This window comes from Trachemys scripta, chromosome 1 (assembly GCF_013100865.1).
Source record: "Trachemys scripta elegans isolate TJP31775 chromosome 1, CAS_Tse_1.0, whole genome shotgun sequence".
NCBI classification, from domain to species: Eukaryota; Metazoa; Chordata; order Testudines; family Emydidae; genus Trachemys; species Trachemys scripta.
In genome coordinates this window covers 64370091-64387948 of record NC_048298.1, presented here as the reverse complement: position 1 = coordinate 64387948, position 17858 = coordinate 64370091, and the positions used below count along the sequence as shown (strand labels likewise).

Sequence of the window (17858 nt, the reverse complement as noted above, 5' to 3'; positions counted from 1 at the left end):
TTTCCCAAAATTTTAGTTGTAGAGAGGCACTGCAATTTTTAAATGTAGTCTTTGTTTATGTTTGAAGGTGATAGTAGATGAATACTTAGAAGTGGCCCTCTCTAATCCTCCTTGTTTCATATCACAATTACTGTGCCTCTTCTCCAAATAATGTTAACTAAACTCAGTTAACTGGCAATCAATTAACTCAAGGTAAAACAATCTAGTGTAGTCAAATCTAGTGTGATAGGCATATATTCAACACAAGAAATATTTTTAGTATGGCTTGGTAGAACTAATAGTTTCCACAGTAACAGAAATTTAAATCTATATCATGCATTGCTCCAACTGTTTTTAATATTGATGAGTCATACTTTAAAAGTAAAAATAACAAATTAACTTATCTAAGTAGCAGGTATCTATCACAATCTTTGGTGAATGGTAAAGGTTTTTTATATAGCCCTTGAATAGAAGATGAGCAAAAGGTAGCAACATAGACAGCAGATTATATATTATATAAGTGAAAAGTGTTTTGATTATGTAATAATATTTAATTTAGACAATGGTTTATATATATCATTTTGACAGATTTCCATCTTGGTGAACAGCCTTACACAGAATATAAGAAAATGACTGAATGATTGAAACAGATCTGTGTACAATATTTGTATTATCACATGTCTTTTGGATACAAAGTAATAAGGTTGACAAAAGTTTATAGCTAAAATCCTCCAAATTAGTTTACCTGGATCTAGGTGAGGGTTGGGTTTGGATAGCAGAGAAGTTAGCAAGAAGGAGAGAGGGGTTTTTTTTATACATATCTCTCAAAGAGATTGTGAAAATTACCTATGGAAGCAGCTACTCAGGTTGCTTTATTTGCAATATTTTCTTTGCAATATTACCCAGCACCTGAATGTAGTCAAGCCATTTACATAATTTGGATTATGTATAGAAATACACAATTATCTGCCAAATGTAACTATTTACAATGTTTTAATTAATGTCTTTGATTTGTTAAGGTTTAACAAGGCAAAACAATACATACAGTAAAATACAGTACATTTTAATATATAGTAATATACAGTTTTTAAAGAAGCTATTCCTTCATTTCCACTAGGGGCAACATTTTACTCTAGTTTTCTGGAAGACTTCCCCACTTTTTTCTCACTCACTTCTAGTGTCAGTACTTCTGTGAACTAAGTTATGGAAACTGAATCTATAAAGGCATTCATTCTTGGAAACTAACCTATGAGTGTGGTTGTGTGAGGGGACCTTTTGGGGCAGATTATACTGAAAGGCAAAATTCCCATTGACTTTAATAGGAGCAGAATCAGGCCCATTGTGTATATAGATCTGTATAAAATCATCTATGTTATATAGACCACATACATAACTTCTCGTGAACATTCAGTACTGCTTACACTTTTATAGGCTGGTTCTCATGCTGAGTTTACATTTTGCCCATGATGTTTTGCTTAATGCTGTACCTTAATGTCAAATGTTCACACTTACAATATGAAGTGGTAGGGTAGTTAAAATAATGTTGAAGTTTAACTTAAGCTCCTAAAATTTAAAAAAAAAAAAAAAAAAAGCTTTCTATCTTTATTTTGCTCCATTCTGCTTTGGTATTTAAAGTGAGATCAATGCATAGTAAATACCACACATGCTGCAATTCCTAAGCAAAAGGTTTAAATTGAGGAAAACCTATAATTTGATTTGCTTTTGTGAGTTTAATCATATTCTTAAAGTAATTTAAGATATTGTAATTTAATACATTAATGTATTAAAAGAAAAACTTTATATGTTAAAAGACAGGGCTTTTTCTAAACAAGAAAAAAGAGTTTACCTAAATTGCCATTTAATTTGACAATTGAAGACTATTAATTTGTAGAACATTGATCCAAAACACCACAAAGGTTCATTGTCATGGCGATGTTTACTGAAGAATCTTTAGTCTACAGATTATTAATTAGAAAAGACAATATCTGTACCTCTACAACTGGTTTTCACTCCCCAAAAATGTGGCATAAATATTATATATATTGCTGTTTCATTTTGATAGTAGTGCTATTTTTGGAGAGCAGAAAATGAGAGGGGAAATGCTGATAATTTATCAGAACTGAGCTCTACAGATAAATTGTGCACTGTAAACCTAAGATAACAGATGTGATTAGGCATCAAGTTTGTGCTTTTGGCATATTTTAGTATTGATATTGGCAGTTCTGTAGTATTTAAAATATATAAACTAGTGTACAAGATATACATTTACATATATATATTCTGGACAATATTATTGATATTTTAAAATCTGTGATGACAAAATATGTGTCTAGGGGGCTGTCTTGTAACCCTTATTCAAATGTGAATAAGGACCACTGTATGAATAAAGGTGGTAGGATTGGATTTTATATGTTTTCAGACAAAAACACTTGGGCCCTGATTTTGCAAACACTTATGCACATGTTTAACTTTTTACATCTGAGCAGTCCCTCTGAGTGACTTCAAGGCATTAATTAGAACATTAGGGGCAGATTCACAAGATAACTGCATTGGGCTCCATAGGTAAGTTAGATGGAGAAACAACCATCTTCCCTTGGTTAGTGCATCGCACTGGGGCTTAGGCATCTGAACACCTAAAGGGGAGCAGCAGAAACTTTTCTGCACACTGGCAGAAACATGGGCACCGATGGAACTTTTACTGCAAAAACTTAGGTGTTGAGTGAATTTAGGCCTACAGGGTTCAGCTGTAGCTGAGCAGGGGGCTTGTGAATCCCATTGGGGCCTGATTCTGGGATTTAGGCACCAAAAGTAGCAGTTAGGTGCCTAAGTCCTTTTTTGAATCCAGCCCTTATTTAAAAAACACTCTTACATTAGGAAGTTCTAAATTAAGTTTAAATTTGTGGGGAAATACATATTTTAAAATCCAGACGTAATTAATTGGTCTTTAGAATCTTGAAGGTATCTTAATGAAGTTTTTATTTGGGTATTTCCTTAGTTTTTGAATAAATTATTTAAAACTTGCTGTTGACTCTTATATTTTCATTCATAGAGACACTAGGTTTAGCTATAATTAGATGGGGGTTTAATACATTGTACAACATGGCATTAGGTCTCAACTGGAGTATTGTGTCCAGTTCTGGGCACCACATTTCAGGAAAGATGTGGACAAACTGGAGAAAGTCCAGAGAAGAGCAACACAAATGATTAAAGGTCTAGAAAATGTGACTTATGAGGGAAGATTGAAAAAAATGGGTTTGTTTAGTCTGGAAAAGAGAAGACTGAGAGGGGACATGATAGCAGTTTTTAAGTACATAAAAGGTTGTTACAAGGAGGAGGGAGAAAAGTTGTTCTTCTTCACCTCTGAGGATAGGACAAGAAGCAATGGGCTTAAATTGCAGCAAGGGTGGTTTAAGTTGGGCATTAGGAAAAACTTCCTAACGGTCAGGGTGGTTAAGTGTAATGCCGACAGACCCCAGTCGTCAGCAGGCGGGATCGAACCAGGGACTTTTGATGCTTAGTGCATGAGCCTCTACAGCATAAGCTAAAAGCCAACTCTCTGTTAGCTAAAGTTGTAGAGCAGACTCATTTTATCTCTCTCTTTAAGTGGTCTCGGTGCCACTAGATGGGACAGAACATAAGCACTGGAAGCATAAGGTTACATAAGCACTGGAATAAATTGCCTAGGGAGGCTGTGGAATCTCCATCATTGGGGATTTTTAAGAGCAGGTTGGACAAACACCTGTCAGGGAAGGTTTGCATAATACTTAGACCTGGCTTGAGTGCAGGGGACTGGACTAGATGGCCTCTCTAGGTCCCTTCCAGTTCTATGATTCTATGGTATTCTCCTAAAATACTACCCTGGTAGATACTGTTACTGCTTTGTCTCAGACTGGTTCCACTGACAAATAGAGGCACCTGTGCTAGCAACCACTTTAAAGTTAAGTGTAACCCTTCTGCCCATCTAAGTTGGCAGCAACAAGGGCCGGGTTCTGTATCTAGGGGTTCTGTTTCAATAACACAGTGCAAAACCGGCTCGAGCCCCCACCCAGTGACCTGGGACAATTACATACCACCCCCTGGGTGCCTCTAAGAGGCAATACTTCCCCTCTCGCAAGCACGGAGTCTGAGTGTAACAGAAAATGTTTAATAACATGAGGTAAACGACATCAGCATTAAATTGGAAAAACACCACAACTAGAGTTCATAGACCAAACCATGAGCGAAGACCCACCCCAGCAAATTGGGCCGTGTCCTCTCCCGTTGGTTCTTGAAACCAGCGACCCAAGAATCACCAAAGTCCCAAAAGTCCGACAACCCCCCAAAGTCTCTGTCCCTGATCAGTGCAGCCCCAGAGTTCAAAAGGGGGGGGTGTGTGAGCAGGGTGTTAAGGGGCACCTTACGTGATCCGAGGCCAACTGGCTGCTTCTCCGTGGGGTTCCACCGCAGCCTTCACCACGAACTGCTCCGCTCCACCCGCAGTCCCACTCCTGCCGTCCCACGAACTGCTCTGGCAGCTGCTCCGCTCCGCTCACCAACCTGTGAGCCGCGCCGCTCCGCCCCGCTCCGCTCACCGACCTGTGAGCCGTGCCGCTCCGTGCCGCTCACCGACCTGTGAGTCGCTCAGCACCACTCCAACCGTCCCACAAGACTCCACTCTGCTAGCTGCTCTGCCAGCCGCTTAGCATTATAGCTTCAGGCTCCCCCACTAGTTAACACCGCCTCAGTGATCTCAGCTCTTTTGTGATTTCAGCTCATAGTAGGGGAGCCCCAGTGCTAGTGCACCACTGGCCCAAAGTGAATTCAGTTCAGCAGTCTGTAACTAGACTTCTAATAGAATCAAAAGTTAGCTCTGATATTCAACAGTGGAGAGAGGAGGTAGTGCAATTGGTGTTTCAACCCCTCAGAGAGGGGCCCATCCCATCAGGTACAAATACCTGTCCCCATCCTCTCTCTATTCACTGGGTTTTGTAACCCATGCCCCTTGACAAGCACATGCTACTTAGGTAATGGTGAATGACTCACTCAGTCCTTCTGTCATACACAGTTCCACTGGCCTTGATTCACAGAATCAGGGTAACAAAACTTTATTCTTCCTGCCCCAATAACAGAGAAACTGGGGATCCCACACCAGCCAAAGTAGCCACTTTGAGTTGCTGTTGTTTCCTGCCAGGCGAGTGGGTGTGCCTATGCAAACAAGATCAGCCCCTGGAGTTCTTTTCCACACTCGCCATAATTCACCACCAGATGTCAGGGTAGAGCTCATCCTGACTCTGCTTACATAAGTATTTGAACTGAATACAAATTCTATCACCCTAGTAATATACCAACAGAGTTCATAAACTCTGTCAGACTCCAAGCCAATTTGGAGATAAGACTAAACCCCCCTTACTTTTTTCTGTGGCTTTATAAACTCCACAGATGTTGGTGGACTGTCCTTGTAATCCTATAAATTGTGAGATCTTTGGGATAAATGTCATTTACTGTATCTTGGACAGCATTGAGCATAATGGAACCCTGACATAGTCAGCCTGTAAGCATTACAAATTTTAAATAATAATAATCCTCTAAAGAGATGTATTCTCTATTCATAATCTATAATAGTGTAGTGTGATATAAAGGTTTTATCATCATGAATTTGGGCTTCATTCCTCACAAGAAGCAAAACGTTATGCAGCTCATCCCAAAGATATTGATCGTTTATGGACTGTAGGATCAGGCCCATTAACTAATCTTCACAAAATTCCTGTATGGTAGGTAAGTATTATCTCTGATATATAGAAACGGAAACAGAGAAAGAGAGGTTAAGTGGTTTGCTGAAGGCCACAAAGAGTTGAGATTGGAATTTGAGAGTTCCCAGCTCTCAGTCCTGTGCTCACATCCTAGATTATATCTTTCTCATGGATAATATATTATGTTTCCATAATTACAATCCATCATGTCTTTGGGACTCTGCAGCTGTAATCATAACTAGTCAGTTAATCAAATGTACATACAAGGGCTATGCATGTCCAGTAAGTACGCTTACTAAAAAAATTCACAACTAAGATATTAGTGCATTAGAATTTTTTAAAAAATTAAAACCCCACATTTATTTATTTTATATATTCAAAGGGATTCGTTCATTATAGAGTAGTATAAAAATATCTTCATGAAAATGTTTTATTTCTGTGATATATCAGTGTGGGACAGTTGCCAGCAGAGAATTTTATAACAATGTAAATGGTTTTTTAAGTGTTTGTTTCCAGCCAGAGCTCTTTGAGCCCAGGCATTTCCCAATCTCATTGTTCCTTTGTTCTAACGGATGTACAAAAGACTGAGTGTTTTGTTTTCTGGGCCAGATAGATTAGATAAAGTTTGAATTTCTGAACTTCACCTTCTAGGCACGCAACTTTTTTTTAAAAATACACCTTGGAAATTAAATTCCACACCCAGCACAGTGTACATTATGAAGAAACTGTAGCACGTAAAATAATAATGTGCTATTATCTTTGATATGATTTGGTAAGAGACATGATTACAGTGTTGATTACTTTTGCAGTCAGTCAGCCTAATCCTAATTCTGTTGTTTCAGCAAGAATGAAAGATCCTTCCATTTATCACCTATGGTTCTTCTCCACTTAAGATATGCTGGAAATTCTTACCTTACACAATGGTAGTATTTGTTTGACTCCTAAAGGGTGACTTTTTCTAATTTGACCAATCACCTTCAAAGAATAATTTTACATTCTTTCTATTTGCCGAATAATAGTCTTTAATGGATTATTATATATTATAGGTGGAGCTGGTAGCAAAGTCTTATAATTAAGGTTGCCTGACACTTTCCATTACAACCTTCTGTTTCGATCGCTGCAGCTCTTTCAAGCTTTTAACTGTTTGGCCTGATACTTTCTATGTTTGCACTTTGCCTCAGGTGGATTTTTTTTTTTTTTTTTTTAATTTCAGCTGAATCAGTTCATTGTTTCCAAAAGGTTAAGAGAAAAATAGGTAGTTTTGTCCATTTCAATTTTCTTCCATCTGTTATTTGAAGCGCTCTAGTGCCTCTGTGGTTTGAAGCAGGAACTTGAAATTCGGCAGAGTCCTCGGTTCAGAGATTTGCCTTGTGTTTTTCTCTGAAATTCCTATCATATCAGACTGACACCTGGAAAATCGCCATTTGCACATGCTCAGCAGAGCTTTTTAAAGGCGAGTGGTTAAAATTTCTCAACAGTCCATCTGCACTGAGCATGCTCCAGCCCCAAAGAGCTTCCTCACAGACAAATGCCCCTGAGCACGCTCCCAGTTACAGAGTTCCAGATGGGGAGGGAGCAGGAAAGTAGTAGCAGCTGCCACCATCACTTTGGCCTAGCAAGAACTGTTGTGCTGGGCACCAAAATGGAAACCATGAATTCTAGTCTGAGCTCTTTGCAGCCCTTATTACTGAGCAAGGCCTCACGCCCCCCGCCTTAGGAGGCAAGCAAGTAACATTTCCTCCCATTTTACAGATAGGGTAACTGAGAGGTTGCACAAGGTCACTTCAGAAGAGGTTGAAAATCAAATTCAGAGCCACATTCTGTGCTGCACTAAAATTTAAGGCCCAGCGGAGAGGGCGAAGGTTACTGTAAACCACCTTTGTGCCTCCCAGATTCTAACCTGCTCTAGCAGCCTGTGTGCCCCCCAGTAAGAGAAGCCCTGGAGGATGTTCTAACTCACAGCAGCCTTACCAGGCTGCCTCCAGTCTTCTCCACCGCCCAGACTTTCCTGTGTGCAGAGCAAGCCTGAAGCAGACCCCTATGGAAGGGTCAGTGTGGTTTGGATGGAATTTGGGGGGGGGTGTTAGTTTGGTTTTTTTTCAACCCTAGAAGTTTACGTAGAAGAAATTATATTAAAAGAATATTACATTTGCCAAGTCAGGCACTCAAAAGTTAGGAAATGCCTGAATGAATGTTGCCCATTTGTTTTATAGGGCCCCTGCCTTACTCAGGGTTCACAGTTAATGAAGCAGTGGGTTGAAAGAGGGAAAAGGATGGGTTTTGAGAGGGTTAAGATGCGGTGCTGGTATCCTGCACAGCTGGGATCTCTGCCTGGCTCTGCCACACTCTTTGTGTGGGCAAGGCATATGCACAAGGAGACTGTATTAAGGCAGCATGGGCACTGAATTCAGTCACTTCCTAACTTTTGAGTGCTTAAGTCTGCAACTTTAGTACTTTTTTGTACATTAACATAACTATGTTACCAAATACAAATGAGAGCCTTAGTGCATCAGTGTATAATGACTTCTTTTAGTTACAGGAAACTATAAAATAATCAAAAGTCTGTACATTTTGGAGTAGACTTGCTATCATTTTTGGAACTTAAGCTTTCTCTCAAGCAGTTTCGCCCAGGATGACTACTTAATCAATCTGATATGTTCTCAAAGAATAGTCCTTTAAAGTATACATTCTAAAAGCTTATATACAGGTGGGTTTTGTTGTTGTTGTTGTTGTTTTTAGACATGGTGTGCAGGACAATACTTCTGGTATTGGAGACCCTTCCAGTAGAAGAGTGGATATATATTGTCAGAAGGTGCTTATGCTGACTGAAGACAATAGCAAAAAGCAAACCACTATCATAATTAAAGTTATTCAAGATGAAAGTACAATTTCAAATTTACACACTTTTGTGTCCAACTTAACTGCTGGGAAATGCTGAAATATGTTGTGCATTTATTTGTGGTGTTGTATTGTGCATCCAACTAAAAAAACCCTCATAATCTGGCATAAGTGCCTGAAAGTTAGTCACTGATGCTCTAATATTTATAGGCGATTTATATCCTGAGTCATTCTGACTGCAGGGCTGTTTCTGATATAGTGATGCCATAGTTTTGTTGTCAACAGATTTTGAAACTCTTCATTTACACACACTAAAGCATGCGCTTTTCTATACTATACATATAGCTGGGTTCTCCAGGGCCAACTTATAGGAAGATTAGTTGTGTTTTCAGTGAATATAGTGTTTGGGAATGGAATAAAGAGAGAATTTTCAATAAAGATTTGCAGTGGAATGATGAAAAACTGGGAAATTGTTGGAGTTGATTGAGCTAACCTATAAAACTCTTCTAAAACCCAACTAAATTAATATTTGTGTTGTTATTTTTAATACAGATCCCTTACCACCAGCTACATTTGAAATTAATAAGGAAAAAACTACTTCCACAAGCTTGCAGGTCTTGTGGAGTCCATCCTCAGGAAAGGTGGATTGGTATGAGCTACAATTATCTGATCATAATAATAAAAAGATACAAAATGTCTCAATACAAGGAGGTATTTCAAGAAGAGAAGAGACCTTTTCCAATCTCACCCCTGGGAGCAAATACAATGTTATCATCACTGCAGTTGCTGGAAATAAAAGCACCTCAGCAATTCACATCAGCGGATCTACTGGTGAGACCTGTTTTACTGTAGTGCATCTCAATAAGGCTACTGAGCATTTTTACACACATTTTGAGGTTATGCATTTCAAAAAGGGTATAGATATACATTTCTCCTAGATAGAAAATTACGCATGTAATCAGTCTTCATTAACCTAACAAATGGTTCGCGTTGGTTATAAATAGAAGTAAACAAAGAATTTCTAACTAATTTTAAGAGACATCTTCTAAGTATGAAGAAATGTTGACAGGTCCAATTTGGTCATCAATTTTGGTTTTGCTTTTGGCAAACCCTAAACACTCAAAATCTTTGCAAAGTTGAACAGTTCAATCTTGCTCAGATAGTGAAGAAAACCATTACCTGTAAAACATATGTTTTTTATTTCATCAGTGCCATCCCCAGTGCAAAACATTCAGATCAGTGTCAAGACAGACACTATCCACGTTTCATGGTTACCTGGTTCTGGTTATGTGGATCGATACAGGCTGGTATTACTGGATAAAGAAGGACCAGTTCGTGAGATCAACTATGAGGAACGCTTACTTTCCTACACTTTTCTTGGACTTACAGCAGGACATCTGTATAATCTCACTATCATAGCTGAAGCTGCAGGACTAGAGAGCTACAACTTTAAACTGGTTAGGACAGGTATGATATCATAATAACTCATAGTAACACTGTGAGGTTGCAGTACAGTGCATTTCAAAATAATAAGTGGGATTGTTTGGTCTGGCCTAAACTGAACACTAAGGTTCATAATTCTGCCCTCTGTGTGGCAGAGCTCCAGCTGACCCCAGCTGAGTGTTGTATGCCTGAATCTAGGCAGCATACAGCCCCATTCTTTCATAGCATTGTATGGGGTTTAACTTCATGAGCCTCACTGACTTTAATGATGTGAGTTGCAGAGCTTAGTGGTTTTCTGAAAAATTGGAGGTAAATATTTCAGTAGTTCCTTTTTGGGGGGTTTGAAGTCCTGACTTTGAGACTCACTGAAAACTCCTGTTGACTTCATTGGGAATTATGCATATGGCATGACAGTAGATTGTGACCCACTATTTAAATCTGCATGGAATAGCATGGGCCAAAGCGGACACTTTAGAAAAACAAAAGAGGAAGAAAAGAACCTTTGTAACTTTTGATATGTTTAAGAACAACCCTAGCAGAAAACAAGGTAAGAGTTGTTGGTTTGCTTTTCTTCTGGTGAAATGTCAAAATACAAAGAGTCATATTTTGATCCCACTTACACTGGTGTCAATCAGGAATAACTCCAGTCAAATACAGCTTTTATTGTGCTAACACCTCTCCGGCTATCAATAACCTTGAGCAGCATATGCCATTATCAGCCTTTACATTCAACATGCACAATCAATGAAAATAAGGGGGTGACTCATGTATTTGATCATCCAGCGATGTTACAGTAAGCAATGTTAGTAGAGCCACTTTGGGTATAAATGGTCTTAAATATAGGTTTTAAAAAAATCAAACTACATGCCATGCTGCTGTAGTGGGGTGGGGAGGTTGTGTGTAATAAGGGGGGTTGTGTACTTTGGGTGAAATATTTTGTTTCCTTTCTTGTTCTGTTTTTTTAGCCCCAGCAGAAGTCTCAGATTTGATGGTGACGAGTGATGGCAGCTTGGATATATTAAAAGTTACATGGAAAAGACCTCTAGGAAACCTAGATTTCTACAATATCACTCTGTCTCATCTTGGATCCATTAAAGAAATCAAAACTTTACAGCCCCAGGTCACAGAGGCTCAGTTTGACAAGTTGATTCCAGGAAGTCTTTATGAGGTCACTGTCAGCACAATCACTGGTGAATTATTCACTGACAAGAAAGCAACTGGCAGGACAGGTAAATCTTGTGCATCAGTAGGAACATTTGTAATCAAAGCCACGTTGATCTATCCCATTGAATACATTGCCATGTAGAAGATCATGTTGGAAGATAAGAGGGTTTGGTTGCTAGGCAATATGAGGTCGCTGAGGTTTCATTGTTGGGTGTAGTGTGCCAGTGCTGGCTGGTGTTGGTGGCCTGTGATGTACAGAAGGTCAGAGTAGATTATCTAGTGGTCCCTTCTGGCCTTAAAGTCTGTGATTCTGTGAGGTAAAAATTGTTGGGCTGATCTTACAGTACTCCTTACTGGCCAGTCTGCTTACAGCAACCTTGCAGCCAGTAGTTAAAGCTACAGTGCTGACCTGTCAGAAGGAAGAGGTGGTACGTGCTGTAGATAGACATCAGTAGCTGGTTGAGCCTGTAGCAAAACATTCAATAGCTTTTGCTCAATTTTATTATTTTGAACACCATCCAGAGAGAAAGATAAAATGGGGCTACAGTATATGGAAGTATGCATGTAAGATACTGTGAAATTATTTAAAACTATCAACAAAGTATAACGACATTGCCCCGCTATGGTCATATATCTGTGGATAGAAAAAAACTCACAAGTCAGACATGTTCAAGTCTTCGGTCTCAATCACAACAGTTCTAGAGTTTGTTTATATATATTGGAACTGACTCATCAATGTTAAGATCCCAAGCATTTGATATGCTATGAAACTTGGTCGTAAGCAAGATCCTGGTTCTAGGCATAGCTCATTAAATGTAAGCCATTTTGACTGCCCACAGCACTGACTTAGGCCTTGGCTACACGCAGGACTTCCCAGTGCTGCCACAGCAGCGCTGTGAAGCGCGAGTGTAGTCGCACCGCCAGCGCTGTAAGTACTCCACCTCTCTGAGGGGAGTAGCTTGCAGCGCTGCGAGCGAGCGTGCAGCGCTGCAGGCTCTGATTACACTGGCACTTTACAGCGCTGTACTCGCTGCGCTCGGGGCGGGGGGGGCAGCCTTTTCACACCCCTGAGCGCAGCAAGTTCCAGCGCTGTACAGCACCAGTGTAGCCAAGGCTTAAGTGACATGGCAGTCTTTGTGGTGTTGGGTTATTTATTTATTTTAGTTGTATTTTTCATCTTATCTGATTGATCAAACTGAAAAGTCTGCCAAAGTTCTCCCCACCCACACACACACTACTGTTAACCATGAGTCCACATTACTTCCATCCTTCACCTCTTGGCAATTGGTAGAATTTAGATGGGAAAAGTTTTCAAGTGGGTGAAGAGTACTTGCAGGACATCCAAAAATTGTTAGTAGAGTCCATCTGAGTTAAACAACTACAGAAAACAGCAGGAAAAATAACTTAAAATGCTGCACGTTTCATTCTGAAGATGCATAAGGTTTTCGCTAACCTCTGATTTAGGGTTCAAAATTTCTGAAGTCAGTAACTGACAAACAGTGAGTTCTTTGTGTGGGAGAGGGTAAATTTCTCTTTCTGATGAGTACTACACCTTGTCAAAATGCGCTTTGGCCCAGATTTTTAAAGGTATTTAGGCATTGCTACGTTCAGTGTTGCAATGCATAACTGACTTAGGACCATAAATCTCATTTTCAAAAGTGATTTAAACTCTTAAGAATCTAATTCCCATTGACAGGTGAAAAATCTGGGCCTTGATGTTATTATAACTGATCAAAGCACTTCAGCAATGTCTGAGCTGTGAGCCAGGTTTCACTGCTGTCCAGTTATGTTTCCCCCCAAAAAACACAAAATTACTCACCTGTGTCTGTGTTTCAGTTCCTCAGAAAGTTTCAGAGCTGAAAGCTAGCAGTGATGGTTGTCTGAGGTCTCTGACAGTGAGCTGGCTGCCCCCTGCTGGAGACTGGGACAGATACTACATTGTGTTGTTCAACCTCTCCACTGTGCTGCTGAACACTACATTAAAGAAAGACAGAAGAGAATATGTCATCCAGGATATAGGACTCATCCCAGGAAGACAATATGAAGTGGCAGTCATAGTGGAGAGTGGAGGCTTACAGAACACGGCTCGCTGCAAAGGCAGAACAGGTCAGCAATCTCATTATACTGATAGCATGAAACTTCAAACTTTCAAGTTGGTTATTTTTGGTAGCTAGAAAAAAATTAAAATAAGTGATGTGTATTATACTGATTCACTAGGAAAATGCTTTCACATGAACATAGATAACTATTTTAACTCAAAACATTTGTGGTCATCTTCATAATAATTGTAAATGAAAGAGCAAATTCCTAGATTCTTATTATTCGTTTGTTTGCTTAATTTATTATTGGGCTAAATCCTGAATTCCTCATTCAGATTTTGCTCAGGAGTTCTATCCTTTTGATTAGCCACAATTTAATATTTAAAATAGTGACTCTTCTCTTTAAAAGAGATGGGACCAAATTCAGTGGTGGTATGAAGAGTGTTATAAATTGCACATCAAATTTCAGGTGGTCAAAAAAAAGAGGTAAGTGGTAAAGCAGAGTGATTTGGACTGGTTTTGCATTCGTTCAGGCATGAAAGACCTGATCTGGATCTCACACCACTTTTACACTGGGATAACTCCATTGACTTCTGGGAAGTAACTCCAGTTTTACCTTGCACGTGAAAGTAGAATCAGATCCATGAGATGTAATTGAGTGATGTACACATTAAGACAGTGGGCCATCCTATGGTGTGTAAACGGCCGTATGTGAGAGTATGTGCCAGACTTTGTTCACCATAAATCTAACTCTACTGACATCAGTGGAGATAATCTGCATTTGCACGGGTATAACTGAGATCAGAATAGTCTAAGGGCATATAAGGCTGAAGAAGAGAGGAGTACCTCATTTTCAAAATACACTTATACGCATCCTATAGTGGTGTAAATGATGAAAGGGTGCCTAATTTTATCTAAGGATGTCTCATGGGTTTAATTTAGAGTAGCCTCTTCTCTGCCCCAAGATCCACCTGCATCACAGAAGCTGTCCTTTCTCAGATAAGTGTGCTAGGTACAGGAACAAAGGGACAGGTGGCTCACTATAAGGAAGCAGCTAAGGGCAATGAACAACACTCCAGAAGCAAGCATCCACCAGCTCAGCAGGCTGCATGAGAATGTGATGAAAACAAAAAGCAGGTGGATGTGAACACAGAAATAGCACAGAAAACACCAGCCTCTGCACAGCACAGATGGTAGTAGCAAATATATAGATTAGTTAGTGGCCCTCTTAGGAATCAAATGTGTGCAGCTTGCATCAGAAACAGATGTGGCATTACCCATCTATCAGAACCAAGGCCTGATACAAGGTTTCTAAGGCTGGGTCTACACTACCCGCCTGAATCGGCGTGTAGAAATCGACCTCTCGGGGATCGATTTATCGCGTCCCGTTGGGACGCAACAATCGATCCCCGAATCGACACTCTTACTCCACCAGCGGAGGTGGGAATAAGTGCCGTCGACGGGAAGCTACAGAGGTCGATTTTGCCGCCGTCCCTACAGCGGGGTAAGTCGGCTGCGATACGTCGAATTCAGCTACGCTATTCACGTAGCTGAATTTGCGTATCTTAAATCGACACTCGATGTTTGTGTGGGCTGACTTCCCTTACTAGCTAGCTAGTATTACTGATTTGAACTAGTGCTGGTTCAGGAGTAAGGATTGCACCTCCAGTTTATGTGCTTCAGCAAGCATATACAATGGGTCAGTTCTACTCTGTTACATCAATGCATATCCAGAGTAAGTGTGGTGAGTTTTATGGTGTTACTCTGGAGTCACACGTTGGAATAAGTCAAATCAGAATTTGGTTTATGTGTCTTAATTGACACTTGTTTCATGTGTAATAGGTAGGATTTTACTCTGTATCTGAAAATAAATGTAATTGACACACTGAGAGGGGCATGAGGGAGGGTGCAACAGGAAAAGCAATCAACAGGAGGGTGTAAGATAAGGCAGGGTGTGCCTGATTGAGTGTTTTACCAGCTACACCCTCATGTTTCACTTCCTGGGTGTATAAACTGCACTCATTTTGCACAGCCATGGTATGCCAGATCAGTGCACGTTATATTAATTTAGCATTCACCACCGTTTTCTGACCAATTTAACTCAGCAAGCCAGATTCTGATCTCACACCGATGTAAATCCAGAGTAATTAAAGTCAAAGGCATTCTGATGCTGATTTCTCTTTCTCTGGTGCAAACCTGCAGTAACTCCTTTGAAGTCAATGGATTAACACTTGTATAAATTCAGAGTAACAGAGACCAGAATCTGGCCCATAAGCTCAAATTCAGTTATGAATGCCCAGCACCTAGGGCCACACAGAGGTTTTGGGGCACCTGAGGCAAAATCTGAAGCTGAGGCCACCTCCCCCATTCTTCCAAAATAAATTACCACTAAGGAGAAAGCCGCAAGGAAGAGTGGGGGCTTGGAGAGCAAGCCTGAATTCCACTTACCCCACAGAGGTGGCTCAGCTTCTGTCACACGGGGCTGGTCCCAACTGCCTGCTCCAGGCATTGCAACCTCACGCGTGAGGTCACAGGTCACTCAGGTTTGGCCCGGCAACTCCTCCATTCTGACGGAGGGGCTGCAAGGCCATATTTCAGCAGTAGTACTACAACCCTGGATGCCAGATTGCAATGCCACTCAGTTTGGGAGCCCTCTCATTGGCACCCCACTGCGGGCCGCCCTGCCAGCACCCTCCTCCCCGCACACATCAATTTACCAATACACACTCAGGGCCAAATTCTGCTCTTATATACCACTATAAATTCAGAGTCACTCCATTAACTTCAGTAGAATTACTCCAGAAGTACAGCAGAGTAAACAGAATGTGGCCCCCGACATGTAACTGGCATGACTGTTTGTCACAGCTACATTTGCCCTAATCTGTTTTCCAGTATAATTGTTTTATGTCCCTGTTTACAGCTGCTTAGCATTAAGCATGTGAGTAGTCTCATTAACTTAAATGGGGCTAGTCAGATGCTAAAAATTATACCCATGCTGAATCAGCGGCTGTAAACATTATGTCTTGCTAAAGTCTGTTCCCTTAACCCTCTAGTCAGAGATCTGCTGCTACCAGACCATCACAGAGATATTTTGTGAGATTTGTTCCCCAGCCTCAGGCAAAGCCATTTCCCATTGGTAGTAAAATTTCTGTGACTCTCTTATTGCTAGCCTAGCTCCTGACAGCAGCGTGGTCAAGATGTGGCATGTGTGTCTATTGCAAAGTCCTTTGCTCATTGCTATACTCATGTTCTTCCCTTAGCTCCACAGCCTGTTCTTCAGCTCCGGGTAAAGCATGCTAATGAATCTTCGCTTAGTGTCATGTGGATGACCCCTTTTGCAGAATGGGACAGTTACGTGGTTTCACTGGGATACAGGGATCTTACCATCATAAACAAGGCTCTTGTGAAAGAAGCTAAAGAATATACTTTCAGTGATCTGGTACCTGGACGGAAATACACAGCTACAGTCACTAGCATTAGTGGGGATTTAAGCAACTGGACTTCAGTAGAGGGAAGAACAGGTAACACTCTATCAATCCACTTCTAATCCCAACTTCTGCTAATCCGTCGCTTTCTTTGTACTGAATCGTATTAAAGTAGTGCCCAGATATCAACACCCTTGAACTTGTGTACATTTTCTTAATAGAAATGCTACATTTCTAAATCTCTTTTGTGTCTTGCAATATATCTCAGAACATCCAGTCTCTTTTTCTGCCATTTTCCATGGCTTTCTAGGATGGATATGTAGTTCCTCATGGATACTGGTATCTGAAATGTTTCTGTAATATCTGTTAAATGTACATAGGATGAGGATAATAAATCCAGTTTTCACTTAATATTTTAGAGAACGTCAGCTTCCCGATTTGTTCCTCAACAGATGCACCTGTTGGGAGGGCGGGGGGTTGGGAAAGAATTGTTTGGAGGGGGACATTTCAAAGTTGGCAGACACAAAATGGAGGTGACCTTCAAAACATATTTTGAATCCTGCTGCCTTTTTGATTAAAAAAAAAACTCCATCTTTTCCTCAGGATGAGAGCTGCAACACAAGCAAAATTGAAGTGACTGTTGGGTGGTGCTTTCCATGCCACTATAGAGCTCCCCTGTCAATAGCACTATCTTCCCAAGGAGGCTGAGGTGCCTCATCAAAACCCCCAAACGTGCCCAAGGCCCTGAATCAAAGGCCTCATGGAAGTCTATGAAAAGTGCTGCACACAGTTTATTAAATTCAGCCATCTTCTCAAAAGCTGAAATATCACTAGAAGAGCCTTTCGCACAAAAATCGGGCAGAGCCATTGCAGAGCACAGATGGGCCTGAGAGGCGAAGTTCAGATTCAGATCCAGACTTTCCCATAGTCCAAGTCTGTCTGGACTCAAGATTTTGATTCAGACCACTGTATAATCTGACCTAATCTGATCTGTTTTATCAATATGCCTAGTCATATTTATGATGACCAATGCCATAGTATATAGGCTCTGAGCTAGTTATAAAGCAAAATGTGTAGTTTGGATCTGAATTTTCCAAAGCTAAATGGTTTTTAGGTTGTGGAAGATGGAGTCTGACTGAACACTAATGTGAAAGCATTCAAAAAGGAGTAACTTTATTTCCATGCTTTAATCAAACTTGGTCAAACCTTAAAAAGGGGTTCATTGGGTTTTTGTTAACGTT

General features: G+C 40.4%; 1 protein-coding gene across 3 annotated transcripts in view; it reads left to right on the top strand.

Moving 5' to 3' along the window:
• PTPRB (protein tyrosine phosphatase receptor type B) overlaps positions 1 to 17858 on the top strand; it is an 87387-nt gene that overhangs the window by 28758 nt on the left and 40771 nt on the right. For all 3 annotated transcript variants that reach the window (XM_034771414.1, XM_034771432.1, XM_034771423.1), the window contains 5 exons: positions 9099 to 9377; positions 9756 to 10013; positions 10955 to 11218; positions 12990 to 13259; positions 16453 to 16713. In XM_034771414.1, coding sequence (XP_034627305.1) covers positions 9099 to 9377; positions 9756 to 10013; positions 10955 to 11218; positions 12990 to 13259; positions 16453 to 16713 — 1332 coding nt within the window. The remainder of the gene's footprint in view (positions 1 to 9098; positions 9378 to 9755; positions 10014 to 10954; positions 11219 to 12989; positions 13260 to 16452; positions 16714 to 17858) is intronic.